At 37.9% G+C, this 26,715-nt stretch overlaps 1 protein-coding gene across 1 annotated transcript in view; it reads right to left on the bottom strand.

Moving 5' to 3' along the window:
• The window catches only part of LOC130927195 (hexokinase-1), a 58,293-nt gene that overhangs the window by 15,843 nt on the left and 15,735 nt on the right, over window positions 1–26,715 (bottom strand). Inside the window, exons 2-12 of the mRNA XM_057852846.1 lie at window positions 19,665–19,827; window positions 17,217–17,365; window positions 17,014–17,133; window positions 16,434–16,529; window positions 15,235–15,334; window positions 12,668–12,851; window positions 12,414–12,569; window positions 11,631–11,718; window positions 6,337–6,482; window positions 5,120–5,312; window positions 4,921–5,032 (exon numbers count right to left, since the gene is read on the bottom strand). Coding sequence (XP_057708829.1) covers window positions 4,921–5,032; window positions 5,120–5,312; window positions 6,337–6,482; window positions 11,631–11,718; window positions 12,414–12,569; window positions 12,668–12,851; window positions 15,235–15,334; window positions 16,434–16,529; window positions 17,014–17,133; window positions 17,217–17,365; window positions 19,665–19,827 — 1,507 coding nt within the window. The remainder of the gene's footprint in view (window positions 1–4,920; window positions 5,033–5,119; window positions 5,313–6,336; window positions 6,483–11,630; window positions 11,719–12,413; window positions 12,570–12,667; window positions 12,852–15,234; window positions 15,335–16,433; window positions 16,530–17,013; window positions 17,134–17,216; window positions 17,366–19,664; window positions 19,828–26,715) is intronic.

The following is a 26,715-nucleotide window of genomic DNA, read 5'->3' as shown; positions in this document are numbered from 1 at the left end:
AGGATGCTGAAATTCTCCCCACAAACTTTCAAGCAACCGTATTTGCATTATATAATGACTTCAGTTTTATAGGTAATCTAGATTGTCTTCCCATATGTTATAATGATAGAATTGACCCGACCATTATTAAATGAATTAGAGTACTTTAATTATGTTCAACTTACATTACCCCTTTTCACTTGCTGAGTGTGCCAGTCCATTTTTTTTTTTTTAGTCAAACGCACATTTGATTGGCTGATGACTTGAAGCCCCCTAACTCCCTCACACGCATTTACAGCCCGGCAGAAATAACACATGCTGCCTCCTCCTCTGCCCCTATCGAAGACTAGGGATATTAGAAGTTTTTTTCCCCCACTGTAAAGTAATGTAAAAAGACGTCAATGTTGTGGAGGGGGGAACATACCACTAAATTTGCTACTGAAAGTCCGACCTGCATCAGAGTTAGCATAACATTAATCTGAGTGAAATTGTCGAACTCCAGGAAGAAGCTGCTTTGAAAGAAATATCCTCCTGTATGGTTTCTACTGCTAACGTTAACTAAACTGAAAGAAATGTAGTGAACTAAAGTTTACGCCCTCCTCCCCAGTGTTCATTTTTATTTTATTCATGTGGTCTTAAAGCAGCCCAAAGGAGCTTTCATTTTTTATTGAGTTTGGCTGTGTTTGTGGACAAATGCAGTAGTGGTTTACTTGAAGGAAGGGTCCGTTTTTATTTGTTTTTGTTATTCGCTGACTAAGACATTTTTTTGTGATATTTAATTTATTTAGAGAAACAATTTTGAATGGTATCAAGACAAATTTGTATTTTTTTTTGCATTCCTGGATATAGTTAAGAGATGATTAAGAAGTTTGTATTTCTTGCGTATGTTAATATAATTTTTGTTCAAATATTGCAATTTAAATTTGCGAATCTAATCCAGAAATTTATTCTGGAAGTTTTCAAAATGTTTCTTTAGTCATTTTTGAAAAAGGTTTGAATCAAACGGTGTATCACCTGAACCAATATATACATATGCACTACAAAAACTCCAGTCCTTAAAACTAGAAGAACAAAAAAATTACATTCCCTTGTTTTCAGTGTAAATCTACGAGAAATAAGTGAGATTATCTGCCAGTGCTTCAAGTAAATTTTCCTCAGACTTCTTGAAATAAGAAAATTAGCTAACTAAAAATATGCTTAACAGACTTATTTTACGCAAAAAGTTAGTATACTTAATCTTTAAAAAAAACTGTCAGAAATGTGCTTAATTGAAGAATAGATATTCATTATTTGAAAGCATTTTTTTCTTCATTTAGGTGAAAAATTACAGACTTTTAGATGTATGGGCTTAATAAGAAAAAATGTAATATCTACTTAAAGTGGAGCAATATGACGCATTAATCTGTTAACTACCCTTTAACACTTAGAACAAGATAGAGAAAATTATTCGGCTAGATTTAAGAAAAAGTATCAGATTAAGCCATTATAAATTTGCAGTGTGAAAGTTAGTATAAATCAATACATATTTATTTTGCATTAATCATTTAGCCTATTCATTACCCGTAATTAGGTTCATATTGGTGAGAAATGAGCCCTGACCACCGTTCACCCAATCTGTTTGGTCTTATTAATGTCCCGTCCCTAGCAAAAAGTGTACATTCAGGTTATGCTGTTATATCGTCCCTACCAATATTGAGACCAAACCTAAGCCCTTGTAGCGCGGCGTACCCATACGTGAACAACATATTTTGGGTCACACTAGTATTTCAATTGACGTCTGATGCAGTCATTGGCAGCCATTGAGTTAAATCAGCACCCTATTATGGGTTCATGCTCATGCTGTGTGAACTTTGATTTTAATTACACCAACATTTTGAAGTAAAGATTTTAGAGTGCACCGTTTCAATGACAATTCATGAGGCGGATAAGCTTGTGCAACTAGATTAAGACGTTCTCCTTGCATATCTATTATTATGAAAGTCGGGTCACAATATGTGTGAGAGTACAGAGTGACATGGCACAACTCTTGACGCTCAAGATAGCGCCTTTTCTATTTGCTGCTACTGTTCCAAGTCATGACCTTGGTTATTGGATGTTATCTACTGTAAGTACTAAGCTTTCTGACAGTGCCAAAAAGCATTGTAAAGAACTAATAACTTTTCATAACCTCACATGGCAACAATGAAAGGTGGCACAGGTTGCTAGCCAATCAGTGATAAGTAGTGGACAGACTTATCGAACTAAATCATGGGTATTAAATAATTAAGAAATCATTAATTAAGGCAGTGGGCTGCAGAAAAGGTTTTTAAAAAATCATTTAAAAAAAGGAGACCAACTGGTAATTGCTTTTATCTTTCTCTAAAAATGGGCAGAAAACTATCATAGACCTCACCATCAGTTGACAAGACAGCTCCTGCAAACATTGCCCCAAGCCTGCCCATTGGGGGCCGACCCAGGCAGAGCTGAATTGGCTTTTACTGTGATAAACTACCGGTAATACACGCTGCGTTCAAACGCCGGATTTAGGTTGAAAAAAATTAATAATTTTTTACGCAAACAAGCAGGCAGGAGTGTCTCAAGAGTGATTTGGTCGTGGATTCAAGGTAATTATTATTTAAAAGAGCCCCATGCATGCACTTTGAAAAGTTGTGGAAAAAAATGCATGGGAAAATATTAGCCTAACTTTAGCTTAAAATATTTACTTAAAATTAATGATAACTGCCCAGTTTTTTGCTTTTAACCAACAATCTAGACTGCTCTATGTTTGTATCTATAGAAATTCCAGGATGTACACATTTATTTACAAGAATTTTCAACTTATAAAGCTCTTTGTATATTAATAGCCGCCATGTTGTATCCATACACAGTAGCGTAACTTTACATTCAAATGATCAGGTAATTTAAAGCCAACTGCCAGTTTTTTGGCCAAATGGTAAATGGTGTTATACTTGTATAGCGCTTTTCACCTTTCAAGGTAGTAATTTAGACATTTCTGCGTCCATACAAAAAAAAAAAACGCCTTTTATGCGTTTTATTTTATGTAAGATTTTAATCTAAAAACAACGAGGGCCAGATAGCCAGCATGACGTGCTGAGCCATTAGAATTCAACCTCCGTAAATAAGTTGGGTTTGTACATAGAAAAAATGCAAAATTTGCTTTTGTTGAGTAAAATTAAGATGACTCCGCATACTTTCCTCAATTATTACGTTTCTGATGTGAAAAATGAGTGCTTTATTAGGTGTTGAAAACCCCAATTAAATTAACTCTTTCACTCCCAGCCATTTTCACCAGAGCAAGGCCCTTCGCTCCCGGCCGTTTTTTCTGGATTTTGACTGATTTTGCAAGGCCCACAGAAAATTCTGTTCTATTGCTATATAAACTTTGAACCCACCAAAAGAACGATTGGACTCTCTTCTTTCAGCAGAAAAAAAAAGTAAGTTCGTATCTTTTTCCATTCTTTAGAAATCAGCATTAGAAAATAGCTTAGTTTGAGCAATTTTCCAATTTCTGATGAAAAAACGGAGAAAATGAGCTTTTTGTAAACGCATACATTTCAAACATAACTTTGACTTTAACAAAGCTATTTTTTGCATTAGTTACATCCCAAACATCTGAATAATGTTTTCCTTTTACAAAATACTATGAACAACCAGACAAATAGAGCTTTAGATAGAATAGTAACAATTTATTCACACACAACGACTGAGAGATGACGGTTTGTCGCCGAGATGACGCCGTTGTCGCCACGTCAGCTGTGTAAACTTTTCCCTCATCGTTGTCTGTCTCACAAAGATGGATTATTTTTGCATTTCTGCGGGGTCTGCTAGGCGAGCCGCTCCACGGGGGGTTTCACTCGTTTTGCACGATCGTCCAGCGCCTGGTGTCCCAGGCGTCCTCTCGTTGTTTTGTCCGGTCGGAGCGCCGCCTGGGCTCAATCCGCCAGCGCTTTGACAATGCTGGCCGGCCATTCACTGCTGTTGAATCGGCTTGTCTAGTCTTCCAAAATGCGCTACTGCCCTCCAGTGGCCAGTTTTATTGCTTTAAAATTGGTTTGGAGCGTTTTTCTTTGTTTCTCAGATACAGCGGAAGCTATATATGCTTCTTATAAAAAAAACCCGCAAAAGACGTATAAATACGGTTGCGGGACAGTTGAGCATTTAAAAATAAAACGTATTTATACGGTTCCGGGAGCAAATGAGTTAAGAAAAAAATAAGTTGCTATTTAGGGCAAAGACTTATATATGAAATATTGCTATTGATTCTAAAAATATAGGTGGTTATCTCTACATTTGTTGATTTTTGTGCATCTAGCGTAAAAGTTTGAGAATTTCATAGCCATTTTAAGTTTTGTTATGTATGTATAAAAACTAATTAGTTGGGATTTTATTAGGGAACGACTCTGAATTTTTTTATTTTGCTGCTCATGGAGACTCATATATGCCCAAGAGAGGTGCCTGTTTTGGTTTTAGGTCGCTAGCGGCTTTGGTTTTGAAATAGGCCCCTACGGATCAGCCCCGGGCTCCGTGTACTTATAGTGAAATCAGTGACACAATATATATTCTTTTCTTTATTTTTGTGTTTTTATATGTGTGATAAGGGTGATTAATATACTATCCTAAATATGAATATTAGGACGGGAGTGATCTGGCCCAAAAAGATTACATTTTCATATCAGCCAATTTCAGTTCTTTTCACAATTTAGTTTTAACTTGGTTTTTATGTTGCTTAACTGATAGTTGTGTTTTACCTATGTATTTTACCATAAGTCAATCAATAGGACACCTTTTCACCAATTCAATGTCTTACAAGTGTAATCCGTTGATAGCAGTCATTTACTGCTTGTTACAGCAGAAACCTAATTGGTAAAACTGTCTATGTTTGGAACAAAAACTGCACCCACTTCAGACCTTTGTAGAATAATTCCCCACCCCTGGTCTAACCTGTTCCATCAGGAGTGCTGCACACAAACGTCGGCAACATTTTGACAGTAGCAGATTCCTGAGTTGCCCTTGAAAGGCCATTTTGCATCTCAGCCCTCATTCGCCTCTTTACCTGGAAAAACATTCAACATGTTCATTAATACAGCCGAGCTTTACTCTCACACAACTCCTTCATTTTCCTTTATTCGTCCCTCCTTACCTCTAGCAGCTGATCGGTCGTCAGGCGGAATTCCGATAGTGTTTGTGCGATTTGCCGTGACTGATCGGCGAGTCTGTACGCCACAGCCGTCACCATGGCAGCTCCTTTGCCACTACCGCTTTCGGACAGGAGGAATCGCACATCCGAGTCCGGGACCAGCCGACGAACAGCCTTATGAAGACGACGGGCATACCTAAGGTTGATTTGTCAGAGTGCTAGTCATTATGGAGTTCAAAAATACTTGTTTTTTTCTAATTGGTAAAGATGTAAATTTGTAAACAGTGGCCTACAAATAAGCAGGCCATTTCTATAGACCTCATGTATGTTGTAGTACAGTGTTGTTTTCGTCAACGATGACGATAACGATAATATTTCTTCAACGAACACTTTTTTCATGACGGTGACGAGACGCTAAAAACATGTTTTGGGTGACTAAAACTTAATGACACGGATGCCAGATTTCGTGTGACGAGACAAGAACGAAACGAAAATATGCAATAGTTTCCGTCTTGTTCAGAATGTGTGACATTTTATGTGTATTTGCCTGAATCGTAGCAGTGTCTAGTTGTGTTACTCGTGACGTGCTGCACCTCCCCTGACTCACCAGTGTCGTCTCCAGTCACTCCAGCTTGCACACTCGTTAAGATTTGTTTTCTTATCTTGGCCAGAAAGAATATACAATGTTGCTTGAGCCTTTAAAGGTCTGTGCTGAGTGATCATCACAAACGAAATGTAACTCGAGGCGTTAGCATAGCATTCACGTTAGCATTAGGCTAATCCTAACGGCGAGCGTCCTATTAAACTCTCGGGCAACTTTTTTTACATACAGTTTGTGGCATCCAGGTGGGTATATTTCATTGAAAATAATGTACTGTTTCCTTGCTGAGTGTGTATTATCACCAAGTTGGCTTTGGCCTTGGTAGATGTTACAATATGTGCTCGTCTGTCAATGTTCATTCAAAATAGTTGGACACATTTATTTATTTATTTTGGAGCAATTAAAAAAAAAAAATTACAGACAAAAACATTTGTAGTAAACATAAACAAAAACTAGACGAAGACAAACACATGACTAAAGAAGACTAAAATATGACTAAGACTTATTTAATAGCTATTATCATCCAAAAGACAAAGACAAAAATTAAAAGGGCTGCCAAAAACAACACTGTTGTAGTGTAAATAAAAGAAATAAATGTGTAGCCATACACATGACTCACTGTGGGTGCATCTTATAGAGAGATCCGTCAATGCCAACAGTGGTGCGCAGTCGGGCCACACCTTTGTTTTCCTTGAGTCTCTTGAGGATGCCCGCAAGTAGCGCCGCTATTAGATTGGCAGAGCGGAAAGACACAATGGTACAAACCTAATGGAGCGGATGAGGTAGAAAACACACATTAAAAATCCATCCTAATTTGAAACCGCTTATTAAGCGGTAATGTAAAACTGGAATTTAATCCCAGATGAGCTGGCATTGTAGGCGGGTTCTCCCTAGATTTATCACCTGTCAGTCTCATTTTACCAGAGGTGGGTAGTAACGCGTTACATTCACTCAGTTATATTTACTTGAGTAAGTTTTTTTTTTTTTTTTTTAAAGTACTTCTTAGAATAGATTTGTGAAAAAGAAACACTATTCTTACTCCGCTACTTTGGGCTCCACTAGTCATAACATTTTTCCTCTTTATTCAACATATTGACTTTATTTTTGGCAGAGATGGACACAGTGGCTGTCTCCGTTTCATCAATGAGACCTCGCAACAATAACCACATGACTCCATTATACCAATTAGAGGTAACAATGTTTTTTCTTCACTTGAGAGTACACATGCCCATGGGGCGGGTGATGTTGCATCATGTTGTTATCGTCTTATTGATGATTTTGTGTCATCTTTTTGGCCTAATATGGTCATGTAATAGGTTATAGTCAGGGGTGCACATAAGTGGTCCGCATGCGCGCATGCGTACTGGACGTAGACAAGCGCGCTGGCCCTCGATGGCTTCCATACGCTTTTGCATACCGATGGCTGACCACTGTATTTGCGGCGGACACGAGAAAATAACTTCTCAAAATGTCGAAGAGGCAGGCCACACTGAGTAATTACTTCCGTGTTCCCCCACACCAGTCAAAAGACAGACAGACGACAGAGACGTCACCGGAGCTACCGAAAAAAAAGGACTTTTGCTGAAAAGTGGCTACAGGAGGTACCATGGCTAGAAGCAAATGATGCTCGCACCGAAATGCGGTACAAAATGTGCCATGAGAATCCCAATGTCGCCGATAAGAGCAGCGCATTTTATGTAGGGTCAAAGAATTTCAGCCATCCAAACTTCGAAAAGCACGAAAAAAACAGAGCATGTGGCAATGGCGTACCGCACGCAGGGTATTTTTAGACCCTGACGTCGCATCGTAAAGCGGAAGTAAAGCCGAAGTGGGACATTATAGACCCGCCCTCACATATACTTAATGTAATTTGTGCTACTTTTCGCCGGTAATCTTTCAAAAACGAAAATGCCGATCACGCATTGCTTTTTTGGAACTTGTAGAAACGACTCTAGACATTACGACACATGAAGGATGTTTCTTCTTATGTTTCCGGAAACAAAAAACTCGGGAGGAAAAAAAACGAAAATGCCGATCACGCATTGCTTTTCTGGAACTTGTAGAAACGACTCTAGACATTACGACACATGAAGGATGTTTCTTCTTATGTTTCCGGAAACAAAAAACTCGGGAGGAAAAAAATGTGAAGACTGAATCAACTTGCGCGGACTTTAACACCAACCCGGTGAATCCATTCACATTTCATATGCAGCAAACATTATGTTGGATTGGCATGGGCTTTCAGAGGACAAAGAGGTAAGCCATTTTTACATTTTTAACTTATTCTTTTAGCGTAACGTCGTGCTGTACTGCTTCTGTCTGACAATGAATGACCTGAAAAGAATTACAATAGTATCTGACTGCCACTATTACCGTTTCTGTTATATATATTAAAAAAACAACTTTAGTAAGGGGGAAGTGTAAATAAATTATAGAATTAAGATGTGTTATCAATGAAAAAATTAAAAGTGTTCGTTGGCTGTCACTTAGTAGCATTTGCGATTGCTACACAAAGCTAACTAAATTACCCCCAAGAACGGTAAGAGACGTAGGACAACCAGAGGATATATAAGAAAGACAGGGCTGATGGTAAAGGATAGCTTGTTGAAACAGGAGAATGTCATTGTCAGTCGCGTCGATAAAAAAGCTAAAGCTATGCTTAGGTCGGCTCGTTTTTTTCGTCTTTTTCTGCCTTCGACACGCAAGCCATCTCTTTAACTGAACATTTTTATGTTCTTCCACATCTTTGCCTGTCAATTTGGCACCAGGCACATCATTTTTGGAGAGAATTGGTAGGTTTAGCGCTGTAAACATCTCCTTCGTACACGATTTCCATTCATTTCCTATTAGGGACAAACGGTGGCTTGTCCCTACTTAGCAACAGTAGCTATTGAGTGAATATTAATGAGTGGAAGTGATGTGTTGCTTGCGGTACGCCATTAAGCAAACTATCGATGTCAGACAGGACCCCACTCGCCCTATGGACAAGTGGCGGAATAAAGGTAATGAAGAACAGCGACATGCACTGACAAACGTGTTTTTGCTCGCATTTTACAAAGCTAAACATGCACGTTCAATGAGGTCTTATGAGGAGGACATCCCACTTTTAAAAAGGCTTGGAGTTAATGTGGGAGCCGCATAATGCCCTTTATTTTGAATTGGTGCTTTTATGTTTATTTCTTTACATTTCACTTCAAAGTAATGGCAATTTCGTTGTGCCAGTTGATGTTAATCAACATTAATTGTTAATATAATTAATTAAAGTTAGTTGGCTCTAAGTAAAGCTTGTCATAAATTTATCTCATCAGGTGGGTCGGCACTCAAGCTCAATGAGGACCAAGTCACATCTCCAGGTCCTCCTCTGAGAACCTGGGCAAAAAAATTATGTGCACCCCTGGTTATAGTACACTATAATAACAACAGCAATTCTTATAGATGAAGTTGTGCTGAGAAAAATAATATACCATTATTTTAAAAAAAAGATCTGACATCTGAAGCAATTACTCACAATGTTCTTTTCAACAAATACTTGGACTTGAGTACATTTTTGGAGGACTACTTTTACTTTTTACTTGTTTTTACTTTTTAATATTATTTAGAATTAATGCCATAAGCGGATTTTAGGGGGAGGGGGGGCTGGTGGCCGAAAAGTGTCATTGCATATAATTGACTATGATTTTTATATTCAGAATTTTCCAGTAAAATATTGTCTATAAAAGTTATAAAGCAATAAAACAAACAACAACAATGAATGAAATGAACAAAAAAATTATAATGGGTCAAAATAATTTTTCAAACAGATCATATGACTATTGAAATGATATGAGCAAATGCATGCTCGATTAGTAATGTCTGCTCGTCACATCACACGGAAGTCAGAGAAACGCAGCGAGCTCGAGACACCTGATAAAAAGCCCGCCAGTGGAAAGTTAATGTTGATGCCTCGCTTCTGTTCTGTAACTAAAAATCTGTCAGTAAAAAAAACGTCAACTCTTTCAGTAAGTTGTCTTATTCAAGAAAGCCACAAATACAACAACTACTGAGCAAGAACCAGGGATTGAATATGTGGACCATGAAAAGCCAAAGAGCACCACCAAAATGGTGAGCGGAGTTTAAATTTACCCCACTAAAGTACAACAGAGCCACAACCGGTGTTCTACCAAATTTTGTACCCTTATAACATTTTGCTCCCAACGCTGTTGTGTCGATGAATAAGCCCTCTTTTACATTCAGTTGGACTCTCAATGTTATCCACAGGTGCTAAATAAAACAAGTAACATCGTGAACATAAATGTTCAACATGAATATGGCGTGAAATAATGCTTAACTACACGGCGAAGTCGTAACCAGTGAGAGAGCGTCGTGCAGTTGTTGTGTGCAGCTAACATGGCAGGATATGTCTGAGGAGAACTTTTCTACATGTCCATCCATGATCAAACATAAGTAAATATTCTTTTATTTAAAGAAAGTCTGGGGTGTTTACTTTGTAACCGCTGTATTCGCTAGAGGCGTGCAAAATTTCTGGTTCTTAGATTATTCGCGATTCGGCCGTGGAAGATTCGAGAACGTTTCACAAACATCCAAATTCCGATTATTGAATTATACCAGGTAAAGCAGACTTAAAACACAGTCAGCGCGGTCGTCGGGATGCAATGAGGAACGGACAGAGAGTAAATATCATGTTCAACGCATGCCGCTAGATAAAAAAACAATAATACCTGACTGCGGCCGACAGCTGGTTCAAACAACGCCCAGTTGCTAGTTGCTACAAACATACGGCCGCATACGGCTTTAGTCGATATCACAAACTAGAACTAGATGCAAAATGACAGACGACGGCGGAGTTTAAACATATAAAAAGAACTAGATGCAAAATGACTCGCCGTTTAGTAAATGCCGCGTTGTTAACAGCCGCCATCTTAAAGCAGTAGACTTCTCTAGAAGGCTCTGTTGTAGCAAACCTAATAAATTTTTTATCTAAAATACACCTAAATCGGCAAAATCTTAACTTGAATCCATCTTTAAATAATGAAACAGTTTTAAAACTTTGACATGTCGAAAGTAGACAGAAGGGAAATTATGGAATAACGGGAGCAATTTTAACAACTTTAACGGTTGATTCACATCCTTAAATTAATTGAATGTAGTTTAAAGCTGCTGATACAGAATGGGACTTGAGTATTTTATTTTCTGTTTTTAACTGTTAACTTGATACTGAAATATTAGTTTGGTTTAGCCTGAGAGGATTTTTGAACAATTTTGAAACTAATGTGCAAAAAAATTAAAAGTGGGGGGTTTGGGGGGGTAACATCAATAATCGATTTATAATCGAATTGGAGCCTCTGAATCGTAATCGAATCGTTAGGTGCCAAAAGATTCCCACCTCTCGTATTCGCAGCCATAACACAAAGTTGCAATTTCAGATGGGGTGAAAAATTTGACAGAACACCGGTGGGCGTCCCATATTCAATGGATGACGTTCTTGGTGAAAAGTACAGCTGTCCTAAGCAGCCTGATTTAGAATTCCCCTAAAAAATGATAGGAAACAAAAAAAAACTTATTTTCAACTTATTATTATGAATATTCTTGTAAGATAATTTTATTGCTGACACTGCGTTTCGGGGTCATCAACATGTTGTGCCCCCCCTGCACCAAAATTCAAACTCCACCTATGAGTAACGCTACTCTTACTTGAGTGAAATCTTTGGCCACTCTACCCACCTCTGCATCTAACACATGAAGCCATTGAATTGGCTTCATGTGTTAGATGCAGAGGTGGGTAGAGTCACTCACTTTTACAGCAACTGTCCCCAAAGAATTTAGTATATACTGTATGTTTTTAACCGAAATGGCACTCAGATTAGGCCTCCCCCTATTCCAGGAAGTAGCATCTATTTTGGCAACAATACCCACATGTTGAACGGCAGAGCAGTCATCATCTGAGGGCTCCACACCAAGTCTGGTTAAAATCTCTTTGGCCTTTGTTAATCCCTCCTTACTCCTAAACAAGACATGGACAGAAAGAGCAAGTGTTGCAATCCTATGAATTAGGGTGTAAAAAATGTTTTTGCATTGTCCCCGAATACTTTCCAAATTGCAGCTTTTCCACGTGGATTAAATAGAATTAGTTTTGTCCAAATAAAATTTTAAGTCATCTGATACAGGTTCCAACTTTAGAGCATAGGCCCATGCGCTACAGATATCATGCCTATCGAAATAGCAAATACAAAATAGTTCATTTGATTGCTTTCAGCCCCTTCAAGTTAAAATGGATTGGACGTATATTGCTTTCAATGGCAGCCAAAGAGTTAAAATAAAATAATTAAAATTTCCAGAGCAAAATACACACCGGTCAAACTTACTGTATTTGAATTTATGTCTCCATTATCCATTTTTCCCCATTTATTACAATTTGTTTTCTTTTTTGTTTTGTTTTTTAAATGTATTTTGAATTTTGTATATCTTATTTAGAATTTTTCATATTTTTAATTACCCTTGGCTTTATTTTAAATTTGCGTTTTTTTTAAAAATTTTTTTTACTGCAAGCAAAAATATTACATTCGGATGTCAAATAGGGGCTGCAAAATATTGCCCGTGGGTCTCAATTGGCCACAAGTTTGAGACCTCTGTCCTATTTGAATAGACATTTAAGAAAAAAATCATAATCCGTGCATGAAAGTGTTAAATATGACTTACTTCTCAATGGCAGAAACGTGCTTGGTCTCAATCTTCCCTTTAGTAAGAAGCTCAGCAGTGATCCTTCCTTCAAACAGCAGACCCTCTCTGGCCATCTTGACTAGAATTAGACGAACCAGCTCTCCCATGTACAGTCCGCTAACCATCTTTTCAAACCTGGAGCCCAAAAATGTCAAAAGAAATGTTTCATATGAGCTATTACGTAATCATGGTATATATTAGCACAATAGCATGAGTTTTCCAAAGTGGCATACAGCTGTTTGCCGGGGTTGAGTGAACCTCGATCGATCTCTCGATCAAACTCCGTCCGAATGTCCTCCAGCAAGCCATCGTCTCCAAAGGCCCCCCACTCCGTGTTCACACACATTCTTCCTTCGTCGCCCTCTACCAGATCGATGTGACGCAACTCCTCCATGTAGCATGCGTTAGTACCGGTTCCTAAAAGTAATACATTCATTAATTCCATTGAGCAATCAGCTCTTGTACGATAATACTGTTAACACTAGGGTTGAGCATCAAGCATTGATGGGATGTAATTCTAACCCTCAGCTGCTCCCGGAACCATTCCAATTTTTTAATTTCGATTCCATGTTTCGATGCCCTGACCGTCGAGCGGAAAAAAATTGCTGCCAAAAACCACGAAGAAGAAGCCACAAGAAGCGTGTGTTTGTGCATTGCAACTTGATTACAACCATGGACACGGTGCAGCGGCGCTCAAAGTTTGGCTCAACTTTACAAAAAAAAAAAGACCAGTCAGCTCAGTGCAACATTTGCAACACAACTCTGTCATGCAAAGGGGGCTGCACGACCAATATGATTAAACACCTCCAGTTTCATGGAATACAAGTGCTGAGTGCCAAGTGCATAGCCATGCGCCGCGTATTTGATACGCTATGCCGGCCCGCTCACCAGTCAGAACCAGGTGGGTAAAACAATAAATTATGTCTATCTTCTGCTGTCCCCGCAACCCGACCCATGATTAAGCAGTAGATGATGGATGGAATAGTATGAGAATAAGTCGTATTATTACATGGAGCAACGGTAGATATCACTTGTATATAGAACTAGATGTAGAATAACAGACTCAGCTGCATTAGCACATGTATAGAGAACTAGATGCGAAATGACGGACTCACCGGCATTAGTAAACAGCCGCCATCTTAAAGCAGTAGACTTCTTCATCTATATAGACCCTACTCACCTGACGTCACAGCCACGCCCCCGCGCCATGTTGTCCGTATACTCGTCATGTTAATGCATTAGCGCTTCGTAAATTCCTCCTATTATGGCGTGTTTTTCCTGCTCGTTAACATTAATAATCAAAATGGTGAAGTCGTGTGTGGCGGTCGGTTGCAAAAACAGAGAAGATAGACGGAGAGACTTGAAGTTTTACCGTATTCCGAGAGACCCAGAGAGGAGACCGAGATTGACTGCTGCAATTCGACGAGAAAACTGGGCTCCAAACGACTACCACAGATTATGAAGTAGTCATTTTATATCTAGTAAGATGCATTTAATATATATTTAGAGGGTTTTGGGCTGACAACCACAATTAAGATCATTGCTAGGCTAATCGCCGACAACATACACTCAGACGTTGTGAATGAACTACCTGAAAATATATAATTATAAGGGGATAATCAGACAGTTGTCATACAATTAATTTACAATTTCACTATTGAGGTCAAAAGCCAAAAAATAAATTCAACTAGGGACAATCTGGAGTAGTGCTATCGCACTTCATATTTATTACATATTCTATATGTATGTAGTTAGAGTGCTATCGCTAAACCATATAAACATTAAAAGCCTTAGCTCCATTGACAAATGACATGAAATACATTAGACTTGACAGTGGATGTTAGCAAGAACAAAAGATTTTGAATTGAAAATTTCGTAACTCACCTTCCCGAGCACACGATAGATTCCTGCCGAATTTTCGTGGACGAGGACCTGTTTCACCCAACCAGCAACGAAGTATTTATAAGCCTCCAAGCTCTTAAAGTTTTTCAAACTTTCGTGAGAATAGGCTGATTTTGTGTGGACAAGATAGTTGTAAATATCAGGGTAGCTAGCAGATGTCAGGCAAAGACGGCGAAGACAGCGGGTCGAAAAACATCGATTTAGGCATCAAATATGGATCTGGCGAATGGATAAACTGAAGCTTTTCCACATAACGCCTTTTATGCAACGCATCCAATGAGTTTACAGCGTCAGATAACACCGGGGCTTCCATGAATTGCTCTATAACTTGCACGACTAATTGAAAACAATGAGAATAAGTCTAAAAAATACGGACAATATGGCGGCCGGATACAGCGACACGTCATTTTGTGACGTAGGTGAGTAGGGTCTATAGCAGCTACGTACTTTACGTAGCGTGTTGCCGCCTCCGTTAAATTCAACAGTATTAAAAGATCATCAAATAATAATGAATAGACAATTTTATACTAATGCTTCGTCGTAGCTTCCAGCTAACGTACTGTACATGTATGGTAAAAGAATATGTGTAAATGTTTTCTCAGTGAGGTTTTGAAAAATAAACATCTTTGTGAAAAGTGCACTCCGGTGGAAAGAAACTTCATCACAATCAAGTTCAAAGACTGATATTTATGTACAAGTTAAAAATAGCCCTGTGAGAAGAGAAGTTCATATAATTTTTTAAAAATCATGGAGAAGTTAAGACTTTAATATAAACTATGGAATTTTTTTTTCTACCCTGCCTCTTAAAAGCGGAATCGAACCGTGGAATCTGGATTGGAACCGGAATCGTTCAATTTCAAACGATGCCCAACTCTAGGTAACACTGGTGATGAAATACCGATGATAATTCCGACTTCACAGCGTTGGTCGTCAAAGCCGCAAGTCATCATAGTTCCAACAGTATCGTTCACCACAGCCATGATATCAGCTGCATAGTCCTGAAAAGGAGATTGAAAAGACTTAAGTAAAGACTTCTACTTGGAACTAAAGGTTGACTGATATATCAGGTCGATATATGGACTTTTTTCAAGATTGGCTAATATACAGCCGATATAATAGGATAACTTATATTCACTGTTTGGGTGATGATCTTTGTTAATTAAGATTCTGCACTACCTAGGCCGGAACTGGTGCTCGTTCTGTGCTCGTGCTTGGGTGAGCACCATTTTTTTTTGTTCCTATCTCCCAAGCATTAGCACCAGCCCCTGAAAACGGGTGCTCAGCAGGACAAACTCATTGCTGGGCCAGACAAGACCTAGAGAAGGGCTAACTACGTCAGGGGGCTGGTGGCGGGTTCATCAATGGCACAGGGGCGTGAGGCCAGTTGTTGTGCAGGTTAAGATGCGTAAATTCATACCGAATCCAACCCTTGAGCAGAATGGACGTTAAACCCATGCTTGAAGCATGACATGACCCCAATTCGGGTTCCTTTGCACATGGAAAGCCAGTCTGGGAAGCAGTCAAAACGAACCAACAAAGCACGAGCACCAGCGCCGAACGAGCATGCTTATTCTTTGGGAGGAAAAGGGATACTAGTGGCCAGTGTGATAAAAGAAGAAAGTTGTGAAAAGTTGAAAGTTGTCAAGTATGAGAGAGTGTGAGTGTGCAGGACTCAATTTGGATATTTAGGGATATAGTTTCTAAGGAGTGTACTCAATTTTGTTGCCAGGGGTTTAGATATTAATGGCTATATTTTGAATTATTTTGAGGGGAAAATAAATTAACTCTTCTATATAAGCTACGTACAGAGTACTTTTCATTGTGTCAAAGTGTCATTTTGTCAGTGTTGTCCCCATGAAAAGATATACTTAAATATCTGCAGAAATACGAGGGGTGTGCTCACTTTTGTGATACACTGTAAATCTACATTTGTATCAGGAGTGTTTCGTTTCATAATTAAATTAAATTAAAATTAAAAATATCGGCTTTAGAAATTGGGAATGAGCTTTTTTATAACAGCATCGGCACCGGCCTTAGAAAATCCCCTATCGGCCGACCTCTACTTAAAACTGCAAAGGTGACGAAAGCATGACTTACTCCTCGTTGTTTGATGGCTTTGTTGAGCAGCTGGACGACATCCATGCCCTCCACTCCACTCGCCTTGAAGCGCTTAGTCCACGTTATCAGAGTACCCTGCAGACAAAGCAAAGATTGTCATTAAAGCATCAACAACGATACAAAAACGGCATTCAGTGAGGTGCCAAAGTACAAAATTGGTGGTGTGGTGGCTTACAGTTCAAAATGGAGCTCTCGTATGCACTTAACAAAGATTCTCACTCAACCAAAAACTTCAAACACTAAAGAAAAATAAAATCTCATGCACAGAAAATAAACTCAAAAACCTCTAATACTAATGTCCAAATCACATTTACCCAAAATAACACTCATACACCCAAACAGACTAAAATGCACTCAAAAAGCTCACTTCTCTCCACAAAAAAAAGAAAAAACCTTGATAAAAGAAAAAAAAATCCAAATGCAGCAATCTGGGTTTTTTTTTTTTTTTTTTTTTTTTTTTTTGCGGTAGACCTTTATCGTCCAAGTGTTAAAAATTTCACGTGTGCAAGTCAAAAATATACGTGTGAATTAAAGTTCATAACACATAATCTATTTTTACCTCGTCAAGTTTGGTTTGTCGGCAAGGGAAGGAGAAGGTAAAGCCAACTGGCAGCTTCTTGTCCTTAATTTTCTGTTTTTCCATGAAGTCACCCAGACACTCTGCAACATGGTCAAATAACTGGAACAAGGTGGAGGCAGGGGTGAGAATGAAGGTGTGTACGCGCAAACATGTGCGTGTCTGTATATACTGTGTACACACACTTTTGTTCCACTCCCATGCATTATGTCCTCCGGCGTGTCGTATGTTTCACTCTCCATCTGAACGGTCTGCTTCTTCTCGTGACTGACTTTGACGCGAAGGATCCTGAAGGCACTTCCTCCCAAATCCAATGCGATGAAGTCTCCTTTCTCTGTGGGAAACAAGTAAAAGCTTATCACAGAGGAAGTACTGATACACAGAGAAAGGGCAAGTGGTGTAAGAAATGTAAAATAACTTTAAAATGATTCAGTGGTATAGTTTATCTGATCTACAAATGACAGCCTCTCTGTGCCTCGGTTTTTGCCGTTTTACAGTAACCCTACGTTACTTTAGTGGTCCATAATATTGGTGAACCCTCATAAACTACGTTATTCTGACTTGACACTGCTATTGAGGAGCTTGCACTTTTATAATAGAGGGAAACAGCCACTTGGGTGTCAACGAATAAAACAATTAAGTTTTTTTTTTTTTTTTTTTAAACGAGGTCATAAGGCACCACTTGACCCAAACTCATAGTGCATAAATATACAAACAGATAACTAAAATTAATAAATTATGAGGCGAGTGAACACAATAGCAACATCTACAACACTGAGAAAGAATTACCAACTTCAAAAAGCTAAACAAGTATTTGTTAATAACGTTCTACAAAAAGTCACCGCAAAGCATGCTGAGAATTCCATCAATTTCAACTTAAACATTTTCGCATCGACGTGTCAAAACAATTGGAAATAGCATTGTTTTCCCGTGCGTCACAATTGGAAATAGCATGTTCAACAAAACACAGCAAGATGTGTAACCTACACAGAAAAATAATTATCTCTCACTCACAAGTACTAGTGGATAATATCTTTAGATTTGTGGAAAAATATGTAAGTTATTCTGCCAATTCCATTTACATCAAATACTTTTCTGTTGCAGCCCTCATTCATGCATATCACATTTGTGACAGGTCCGCTTAATGTTAATTCGAAAATAAATGAGGGAGGGAAACTGTCATCCTCGACAGCACATTTTCCTTCTGCTCCCATCCCCATATCAGCCAATCAACCCATCTTCGCAAGATTTCCCTTCTCCGCCCATCTCCGCCACTCTGCTGCCACTCTTGTTTGCAGCCTAGTCACCTCCCGGATTGACTAATGCAATTCACTGTTCTTTGGTCTCCCTAATAAATCCTTCCAGACACTGCAGCTCTTCCAAAACTCACAAGAACCCCCACCACACACAGCATCACCCCCTTATTCTACGTCAACTTCATTGGCTTCTGGTTAAAAAAAGAATTAATTGTATAATCCTCATCAATTTTAATGCTATTCATAGCCTGGCCCCACCCTACATATTTGACCTCATTTGCACTAACACTCCTCCCCAACCTCTTCGCTTCTCTTCTACTCTCCACCTCTTTTTCCCATGTCCATTTGACTACCTTCGGTTTCAGAGCGTTTAGTCATTCTGACTCCCAACCTCTGATTTTCGTATTTTAAACTCTTCTCACTTTTCAAATCTAGACTCAAAACATGTCTGTTTAAATGATTATAATCCATGTTGATTCTCCGTTGTTTTGTGTTATGATTTCTTTCTTGTTATTTTGATCTAATCTGACTATGCTTTAAATCTGTGTTTACTTAATTTCTATGTCTTGTATATTGAGTTATTAAGTGTCTTTGAGTGTCGTGAAAAGTGCTTTGAAATAAAATGTATTATTATTGATAAGAATTTTTCATCAAATAATAAAAATGTACTATATCATCATCATAAAATAAAACAGCGTACATCATTTTTTCCCACGTTGCCCAACACTACAGCATGCTTTTTTAACGATCCACTTTTTAAAATGTAGCTTGCAAGTTAATCATAAATTATAACTAACATAAAAAGTCCGGAAGCCAGCCAATGTGTTCCTTATTGGTATATCAAAAGCCAAGATTCCAGTAAATGACAATAAGTCAGTGTGATAGGGATTGTTTTTACAATGTTACAAAGCAATTTAGACTCAGTAAATTCAGACAGACATTTAATGCCAACGTATTTATTGCTCAGATTAGATAAAACAGCACCTGTCATACTTGTATCTAATCTCATTTGTAGCAGGATTCTGAAAGTTGCCTGATCTATTCTTCATTTTTAAACAATAGCTAATATTCATGCACTACACACAAAATAATGCTGTTTTTACTTTGTGATAATGCAGAACAAACTCTAAACCACAAATGCAACTCAGCACTTTTCAAAAGACGCCCAGACATTACAGCTTTCAGTTCAGGTTGCGGTGAAGGATAATGCAAAACAGAAAGACTGGCAAGTAATCATCTAACTAATTCAAACAAAGATGGACTAATGTAATATGAATATAAGAGTTTCACATTTAAAATGTGTAGAACTAAATAGCTGGATCATCAGGGAACATTTGCTTTCACTGTAAAAATTATCTAATCCAATGAAGCACTTACCGGAACCATCGGGAATGGAGCGCACAAACGTCGGCAGCATTTTTAAGGATGAGGTAGTGTAGGTATCACGGCTTAATCCCTTGACCAGCTCCATGCGGAAGCGCTTCATGATGTCCAAAAGCGTCTCATCAGAGAATCGCATTGCGTACAAGTACTTGTCAATCTAGCAATACATACAAAAGCAACTCTTAGTATGACAACGAAGTATTTTTTAAACAAAGCACTTAAGCAGTCACAGCTAATGATGGCGATAGACGTCCAATGAATTTTGACTGTCTACCGCTTACAATGGCAGCCAATTAGTTAATCAATTGAACCTGAAATGGGAATGAAAGTTTCAAAAGTCAAAATTATCGCATAATCTCCCATTGCATAATAAGATAAAACAGCGGCGTCAAACTCATTTTTGTTACAGACCACATCGTAGTTAGGGTTCCTTCAAAGAATCTGTCAACTAGGGTTGCCAAAATTAAACAAATAATAGATAATCAAATAGACAGCCACTTTTATAGTCTTATATTTTATATGTGTATGTATATTAGGAGTGTGACAAAATATCGAAATGGCGATATACCGTGATACTTTGTATCCCAAAAGGTTATCGATATGCTCCTGTCAAGAATCGAAATATCGTTTTAAAAAGGTGTCAGTGTTAAAAAAATAAATAGGAACCATCAAGTTGCTCACAAAATTTTCCACTATAATAGTGTCTCAGTTAACTCTAAGGCTGCTATTGAGTGAGAACGTTAATTCAAAACCAGAGCATTCACAGTCATTCGGTCCGATTCTCTGGGCATTTACAGGTCACTTGCTGTTTATTTTAGGGCATTTACAGGTCATTTCCTGTTGAGTTTGAGTCACTGCCTATTCATTTGGGTTATTCCCAGGTCACTTCCTGTTCTGTAACTCAAAATCAAAAGGAAGTGACCCATAAAATACCCCAAAATCAACAGGAAGTAGCTGAAAATCAACAGGTAGATGACCTTAAAAGGCCCAAAATTACCTCACTGCCGCATTGGCTGCCACAAATTTTGGCTGCCAATCCATTTGAAGCGAATGAACGATAGTTCATCATTCGCTGCCACCCTCCCAGTTCAAATTAACTGGACGTATACTAGTGATAAACTCATTCCAATTCACAGCAGACACTTGTTTTTCTGTTTATTAGTTGTTTGTAGAAAATCCTAGACCAATGTATCGATAATCGCTGTATCGCTATATTTATATTGTTTACATCGTTGATAAAGAAAAAAAAACAAGGGGGGGGACAGTAAATATTGTCTCTTAATGTATTTATTGTCATTTAATTTAAAAAAGGGGAACAACAGTAAATATTTTCTTATATTTTACATTTGTAATCATTTTTAACTTTATCTAAGATTAAAAAATGAAAATTGTCTTTTTTTTTTTTTTTAAATCCCTTGGCTTTAATACAGTTTGACATTGTACACTTGTTGTGTTACCTATTTTTCTTCATTGATTCATATACTAGTAGCTACCTCCGCCAGCAAGTGAAATCTTCGAAAGGCGGAGGTGATGCGTTCGGTTTCGTATGTCTGTATTTTTGTGTTCAAGATAACTAAACGACAAGTAAAGGCATTACAGTATTATCAAAACTGCAGAATATGTTTGTAATATGAAACGGAAGAGGTGATAAAATGTATGCTAATGAGGACAAAGGTCACATGGGTCAGACACAAAATTTCGCAATAACTTGAATTTGCCTGATTAACTCAAATTTGCAGAGTAGGTGATACGGATGAGGAGAGAAAGGTAGCATAGAATAGGATGTCAATATAATCACACTTACAGATGATTTACATTAATACAGTGATCCCTCGTTTTTCGCAGTTAATGGGACCAGAACCCGCCGCGATAAGTGAAAAACTGAAGTATCCCTTCTCCCCACTCACAATTTTTTTTTTTTACTTTTTTTTTTTTTTTGGGGGGGGGGGGGGGGGTTCAATGTATTTATTCCGATTTAGCATTGGAATGAGCAACAAGATACAAGACATGTTTTTTCACTTTTTTTCCCCAAATTAAAAAACAAACAAACATATATATATATTAATACATGGTTTTTAAGCACTTCAAATGTAATAATTATGATAACTTTTAAACATGTTACTGTCCCACCATATTATTTTTAACTAAGAATAAAGTAGTAGTAGAAAAATGCTTGGTTTATTAAACGCTTCACTGAGTGAGTCTACTCAAATCTGCTCAGAGCTGCTCACTTACACAAAATGAGTTGCCACAGCAATTGTTTAACAAGTTAAACAATGCATCGCTTCAGAAGGACGCGACTCTGGCAAGATCAATTCATTCATCAACATTCATCTGTTAATCATCATTAACTTTAATAAACAACTCCAGTGCACATGCACTGCCTGCCTGACAAACAAAGAGCAAGGAGAGGGAGGAAGACTGCACGATCCTCGGGACAGCTCATCTGTACGTTTTTTTTTTTTTTTTTTAATTGAAAAAAAAATCTGCTATAGACTGAGGGCGCAAAGTTTTAAGCACGAATGAGCAAGGGATCACTGTCCTGGGTTCCCCACCTCACATTGCTGAATTGTGTTTACTCCACCCTCCATGTCTCCTTTTGACTCACCTTCCCTCCTGTTTTTCTCTTTTTCCGCGATTATCAGGACCCCCACATGGTGTTCACGGGTAAATAAAATTGGGTAACGATAGCACCACTATGTCCATAGGTAGCATAGGCATGTAATAATATTTTGTTGTTGTTGTTTGTTCTTCTCCTCTTCTGTCTGCTTCCTTCCTTTCTGTCCCCCCATAACCCCTACTTGTTCGCTGCTTTTGCCTAATAAATAAAACATAATGAGCAACCATAGTGGGAGTATATCAAACTCCCATGTGATACATTAAAACTCTTCAGACCCTAACAACACTCAAATTCCTATTCTCCATATCTAAGCAACTGAACAAGACAGGTAAAAAAGGATGAGGGGAGAAAGGGCCAAAAGTCAAAGGTCACACAGGTCAGAAATATGGCAATGGTTTTAATTCATCTGCTTGGTGAAGGTCTGCTCTCTCAGAGTGCTCCTCTAGTTATATTTATTTTTAATTTATTTTAGGCATTTTTCCATATATTTGGTATAAGCTTTAGATACATTACAGTTCATGAAATGAATCATATTGTTCAATCATTAACATCATGTCCTTTTAAGAAAGGAAGTGAATGACATCAACTCAGTACAGAGACTACATGTGTGGTGGTTACCACATTTGACTAAATCATAGTTGCTACATCGCTGTAGCACATCCCTCTATTGACAAAAAAATTTCCCACAGTGTCGACACACACGCAGCCTTTGGCAAATGTGAGGTGTAGAACAGGATGTCAGACAAGCTGGTGTTGCGTCACGGCAAAGAATGAATATGCTCATAGCTTTGTAGAAGATTGTGGTACACCCATCATATTTCAACTCTCTTGGCTTTGTGTAACAGAGTCATTAGATGTCATTGAGGTGGTGTGAGATAACAGGAAATAAATTTGACAGACAGTATTTGTTTTGTCATACATAGAGATGACCTTTTGGAGATAATGTAGTTCCTGCTATGGAAGCAAATAATTAACACTAGTTAAATAAAAAAGAAGTATAATTTTTTAAAAGATGCAACATTTTCATCATGATACAACTTTGTATTTGGTGGGCTATGACTAAGCTAAAGATAAAACAGTAATTGCAACTAGTAAAATTTTAAATACAAGTCTTCCCCTCTGTGATCTGGTGTACTATTCGTCACAATGAAATTACATCTGTCCTGGAAAATTATTCTAATTGAAATGTGGCGATGTGCAAACAAGCTATAAGCAAGCTGATGGGCATTGTGTTTACCAGAGTGTGCATACTTTGCAGGTGTTACATTCCCTATAACATTTCTACATGTGGAGACTGCCATGGAAGCTCATTAGCACTTACTTAATTGTCACAATAATGAATCATGACAACAGTCAAATAACTTACATTATTTGCTTCAAAAAAAAAATATTATATGTGTATATATATATATATATATATATATATATATATACAGTACTGTGCAAAAGTTTTAGGCAGGACACCTGCCTAAAACTTTTGCACAGTACTGTATATTTTTATTATATTATGTATATACAGGATTTCTGTATGTATGTATTTTCCCCAAGTGGAAGCTTCCATGATCCTAATAAATTTAATAATTAAAAAAATATATATACAGTACTGTGCAAAAGTTTTAGGCAGGTGTCCTGCCTAAAACTTTTGCACAGTACTAAAGCAGTTTCTGCTCTTGCACCCCTCTTTAAAATAAATTGCTGTATTTTAAGCCAAAATAACTGTTGTGCTCAATGAAACAACATGTCTATATGCTGCCATAGTAGATTCATGGTGCACTAAGCCTCCGAACTATTTTTAATTTGTCCGTTTTACCCTGAAAACCCCCGTTTACAGAAGTCACGCAACCGCTTTTGTTTAAACCTAACCATAAAAAGAAGGTATGTAATTATATTTATCATTCAAAATGTCTGTCATTTTTAGCTTAGAATCATTAATTGATGTATAAATTTTAGTTTCGAAAAAAAAACGACTTTAAAAAATTATTCACTCGCATATTTTAAACTTTTAAACGAATTACGTCACAATGAAAATTTTGGCGTCTGTAAAAAAGTCACGGGATATCTACCTCATAACTATCGCTTAATTGTATTTTTTGTTATTGTCGCATTTTCCCCGATATGTTAGATGATAAATAATCGATCCACACAAAAAAAATTGAAAAATAACATTTAAAAGGGTAACTATATGGAGAAGAAAATCTCAACCACTCCTTGTTGTCTGTGATTTCTGCATCGCGACCCTTGTTTTATCACCATGTTTCACCCATAAAATCCCCCCGAAAACAGGCTGTGGCCATTCACAGCTGTGTCTTAACACTTGGTGAAACATGCTACATGGAGTTTTTGGATCGAAATAAGGTAAGTACGCGATAATATCTCGTTAAAATCGTGGCGTCTTTAATTCTGCTCTTGCGTGTTCTCGCCTCCAATTAGGTTTTTGCTGTTTAAAAAAAATTTTTTTTAAATGCCTTCCTGTTCAAAAGCTTTCCACTGATGTATCACACATGCATTTCGGACAATTTTGAAAGTTGGCCAAATTGAAGGTCTCAGAGCGGAACTTTGAGTCACCTGAGTATTTTCCACCATACATATATACAGTGCCTTGCAAAAGTATTCGGCCCCCTTGAACCTTGCAACCTTTCGCCACATTTCAGGCTTCAAACATAAAGCTATAAAATTTTAATTTTTTGTCAAGAATCAACAACAAGTGGGACACAATCGTGAAGTGGAACAAAATTTATTGGATCATTTAAACTTTTTTTAACAAATAAAAAACTGAAAAGTGGGGCGTGCAATATTATTCGGCCCCCTTGCGTTAATACTTTGTAGCGCCACCTTTTGCTCCAACTACAGCTGCAAGTCGCTTGGGGTATGTTTCTATCAATTTTGCACATCAAGAGACTGACATTCTTGCCCATTCTTCCTTGCAAAAACGCTCGAGCTCAGTGAGGGTGGATGGAGAGTGTTTGTGAACAGCAGTCTTCAGCTCTTTCCACAGATTCTTGATTGGATTCAGGTCTGGACTTTGACTTGGCCATTCTAACACCTGGATATGTTTATTTTTGAACCATTCCATTGTAGATTTGGCTTTATGTTTTGGATCATTGTCCTGTTGGAAGATAAATCTCCGTCCCAGTCTCAGGTCTTGTGCAGATACCAACAGGTTTTCTTCCAGAATGTTCCTGTATTTGGCTGCATCCATCTCCCCGTCAATTTTAACCATCTTCCCTGTCCCTGCTGAAGAAAAGCAGGCCCAAACCATGATGCTGCCACCACCATGTTTGACAGTGGGGATGGTGTGTTCAGGGTGATGAGCTGTGTTGCTTTTACGCCAAACATATCGTTTTGCATTGTGGCCAAAAAGTTCAATTTTGGTTTCATCTGACCAGAGCACCTTCTTCCACATGTTTGGTGTGTCGCCCAGGTGGCTTGTGGCAAACTTTAAACGAGACTTTTTATGGGTATCTTTGAGAAATGAGTTTCTTCTTGCCACTCTTCCATAAAGGCCAGATTTGTGCAGTGTACGACTGATTGTTGTCCTATGGACAGACTCTCCCACCTCAGCTGTAGATCTCTGCAGTTCATCCAGAGTGATCATGGGCCTCTTGGCTGCATCTCTGATTAGTTTTCTCCTTGTTTGAGAAGAAAGTTTGGAAGGACGGCCGGGTCTTGGTAGATTTGCAGTGGTCTGAATCTCCTTCCATTTCAATATGATGGCTTGCACAGTGCTCCTTGAGATGTTTAAAGCTTGGGAAATCTTTTTGTATCCAAATCCGGCTTTAAACTTCTCCACAACAGTATCTCGGACCGGCCTGGTGTGTTCCTTGGTTTTCATAATGCTCTCTGCACTTTAAACAGAACCCTGAGACTATCACAGAGCAGGTGCATTTATACGGAGACTTGATTATACACAGGTGGATTCTATTTATCATCATCAGTCATTTAGGACAACATTGGATCATTCAGAGATCCTCACTGAACTTCTGGAGTGAGTTTGCTGCACTGAAAGTAAAGGGGCCGAATAATATTGCACGCCCCACTTTTCAGTTTTTTATTTGTTAAAAAAATTTAAATTATCCAATAAATGTTGTTCCACTTCACGATTGTGTCCCACTTGTTGTTGATTCTTGACAAAAAAATTAAATTTCATATCTTTATGTTTGAAGCCTGAAATGTGGCGAAAGGTTGCAAGATTCAAGGGGGCCGAATACTTTTCCAAGGCACTGTATATACACATATATGTGTATATATATATATATATATACACATATATATATATATATGTATATACATACATACATACACATATATATATGTATATACATACATACATACACATATATATATACACACATATATACATATATATATATTATATATATATATATATATATATATATATATATATATATATATATATTAGGGCTG

The sequence above is a fragment of the Corythoichthys intestinalis genome, chromosome 1 (assembly GCF_030265065.1).
Source record: "Corythoichthys intestinalis isolate RoL2023-P3 chromosome 1, ASM3026506v1, whole genome shotgun sequence".
Classification (NCBI taxonomy): Eukaryota; Metazoa; Chordata; class Actinopteri; order Syngnathiformes; family Syngnathidae; genus Corythoichthys; species Corythoichthys intestinalis.
Note: the sequence above shows the minus strand (reverse complement) of the source record. Positions and strands in the feature narration are given on the sequence as shown.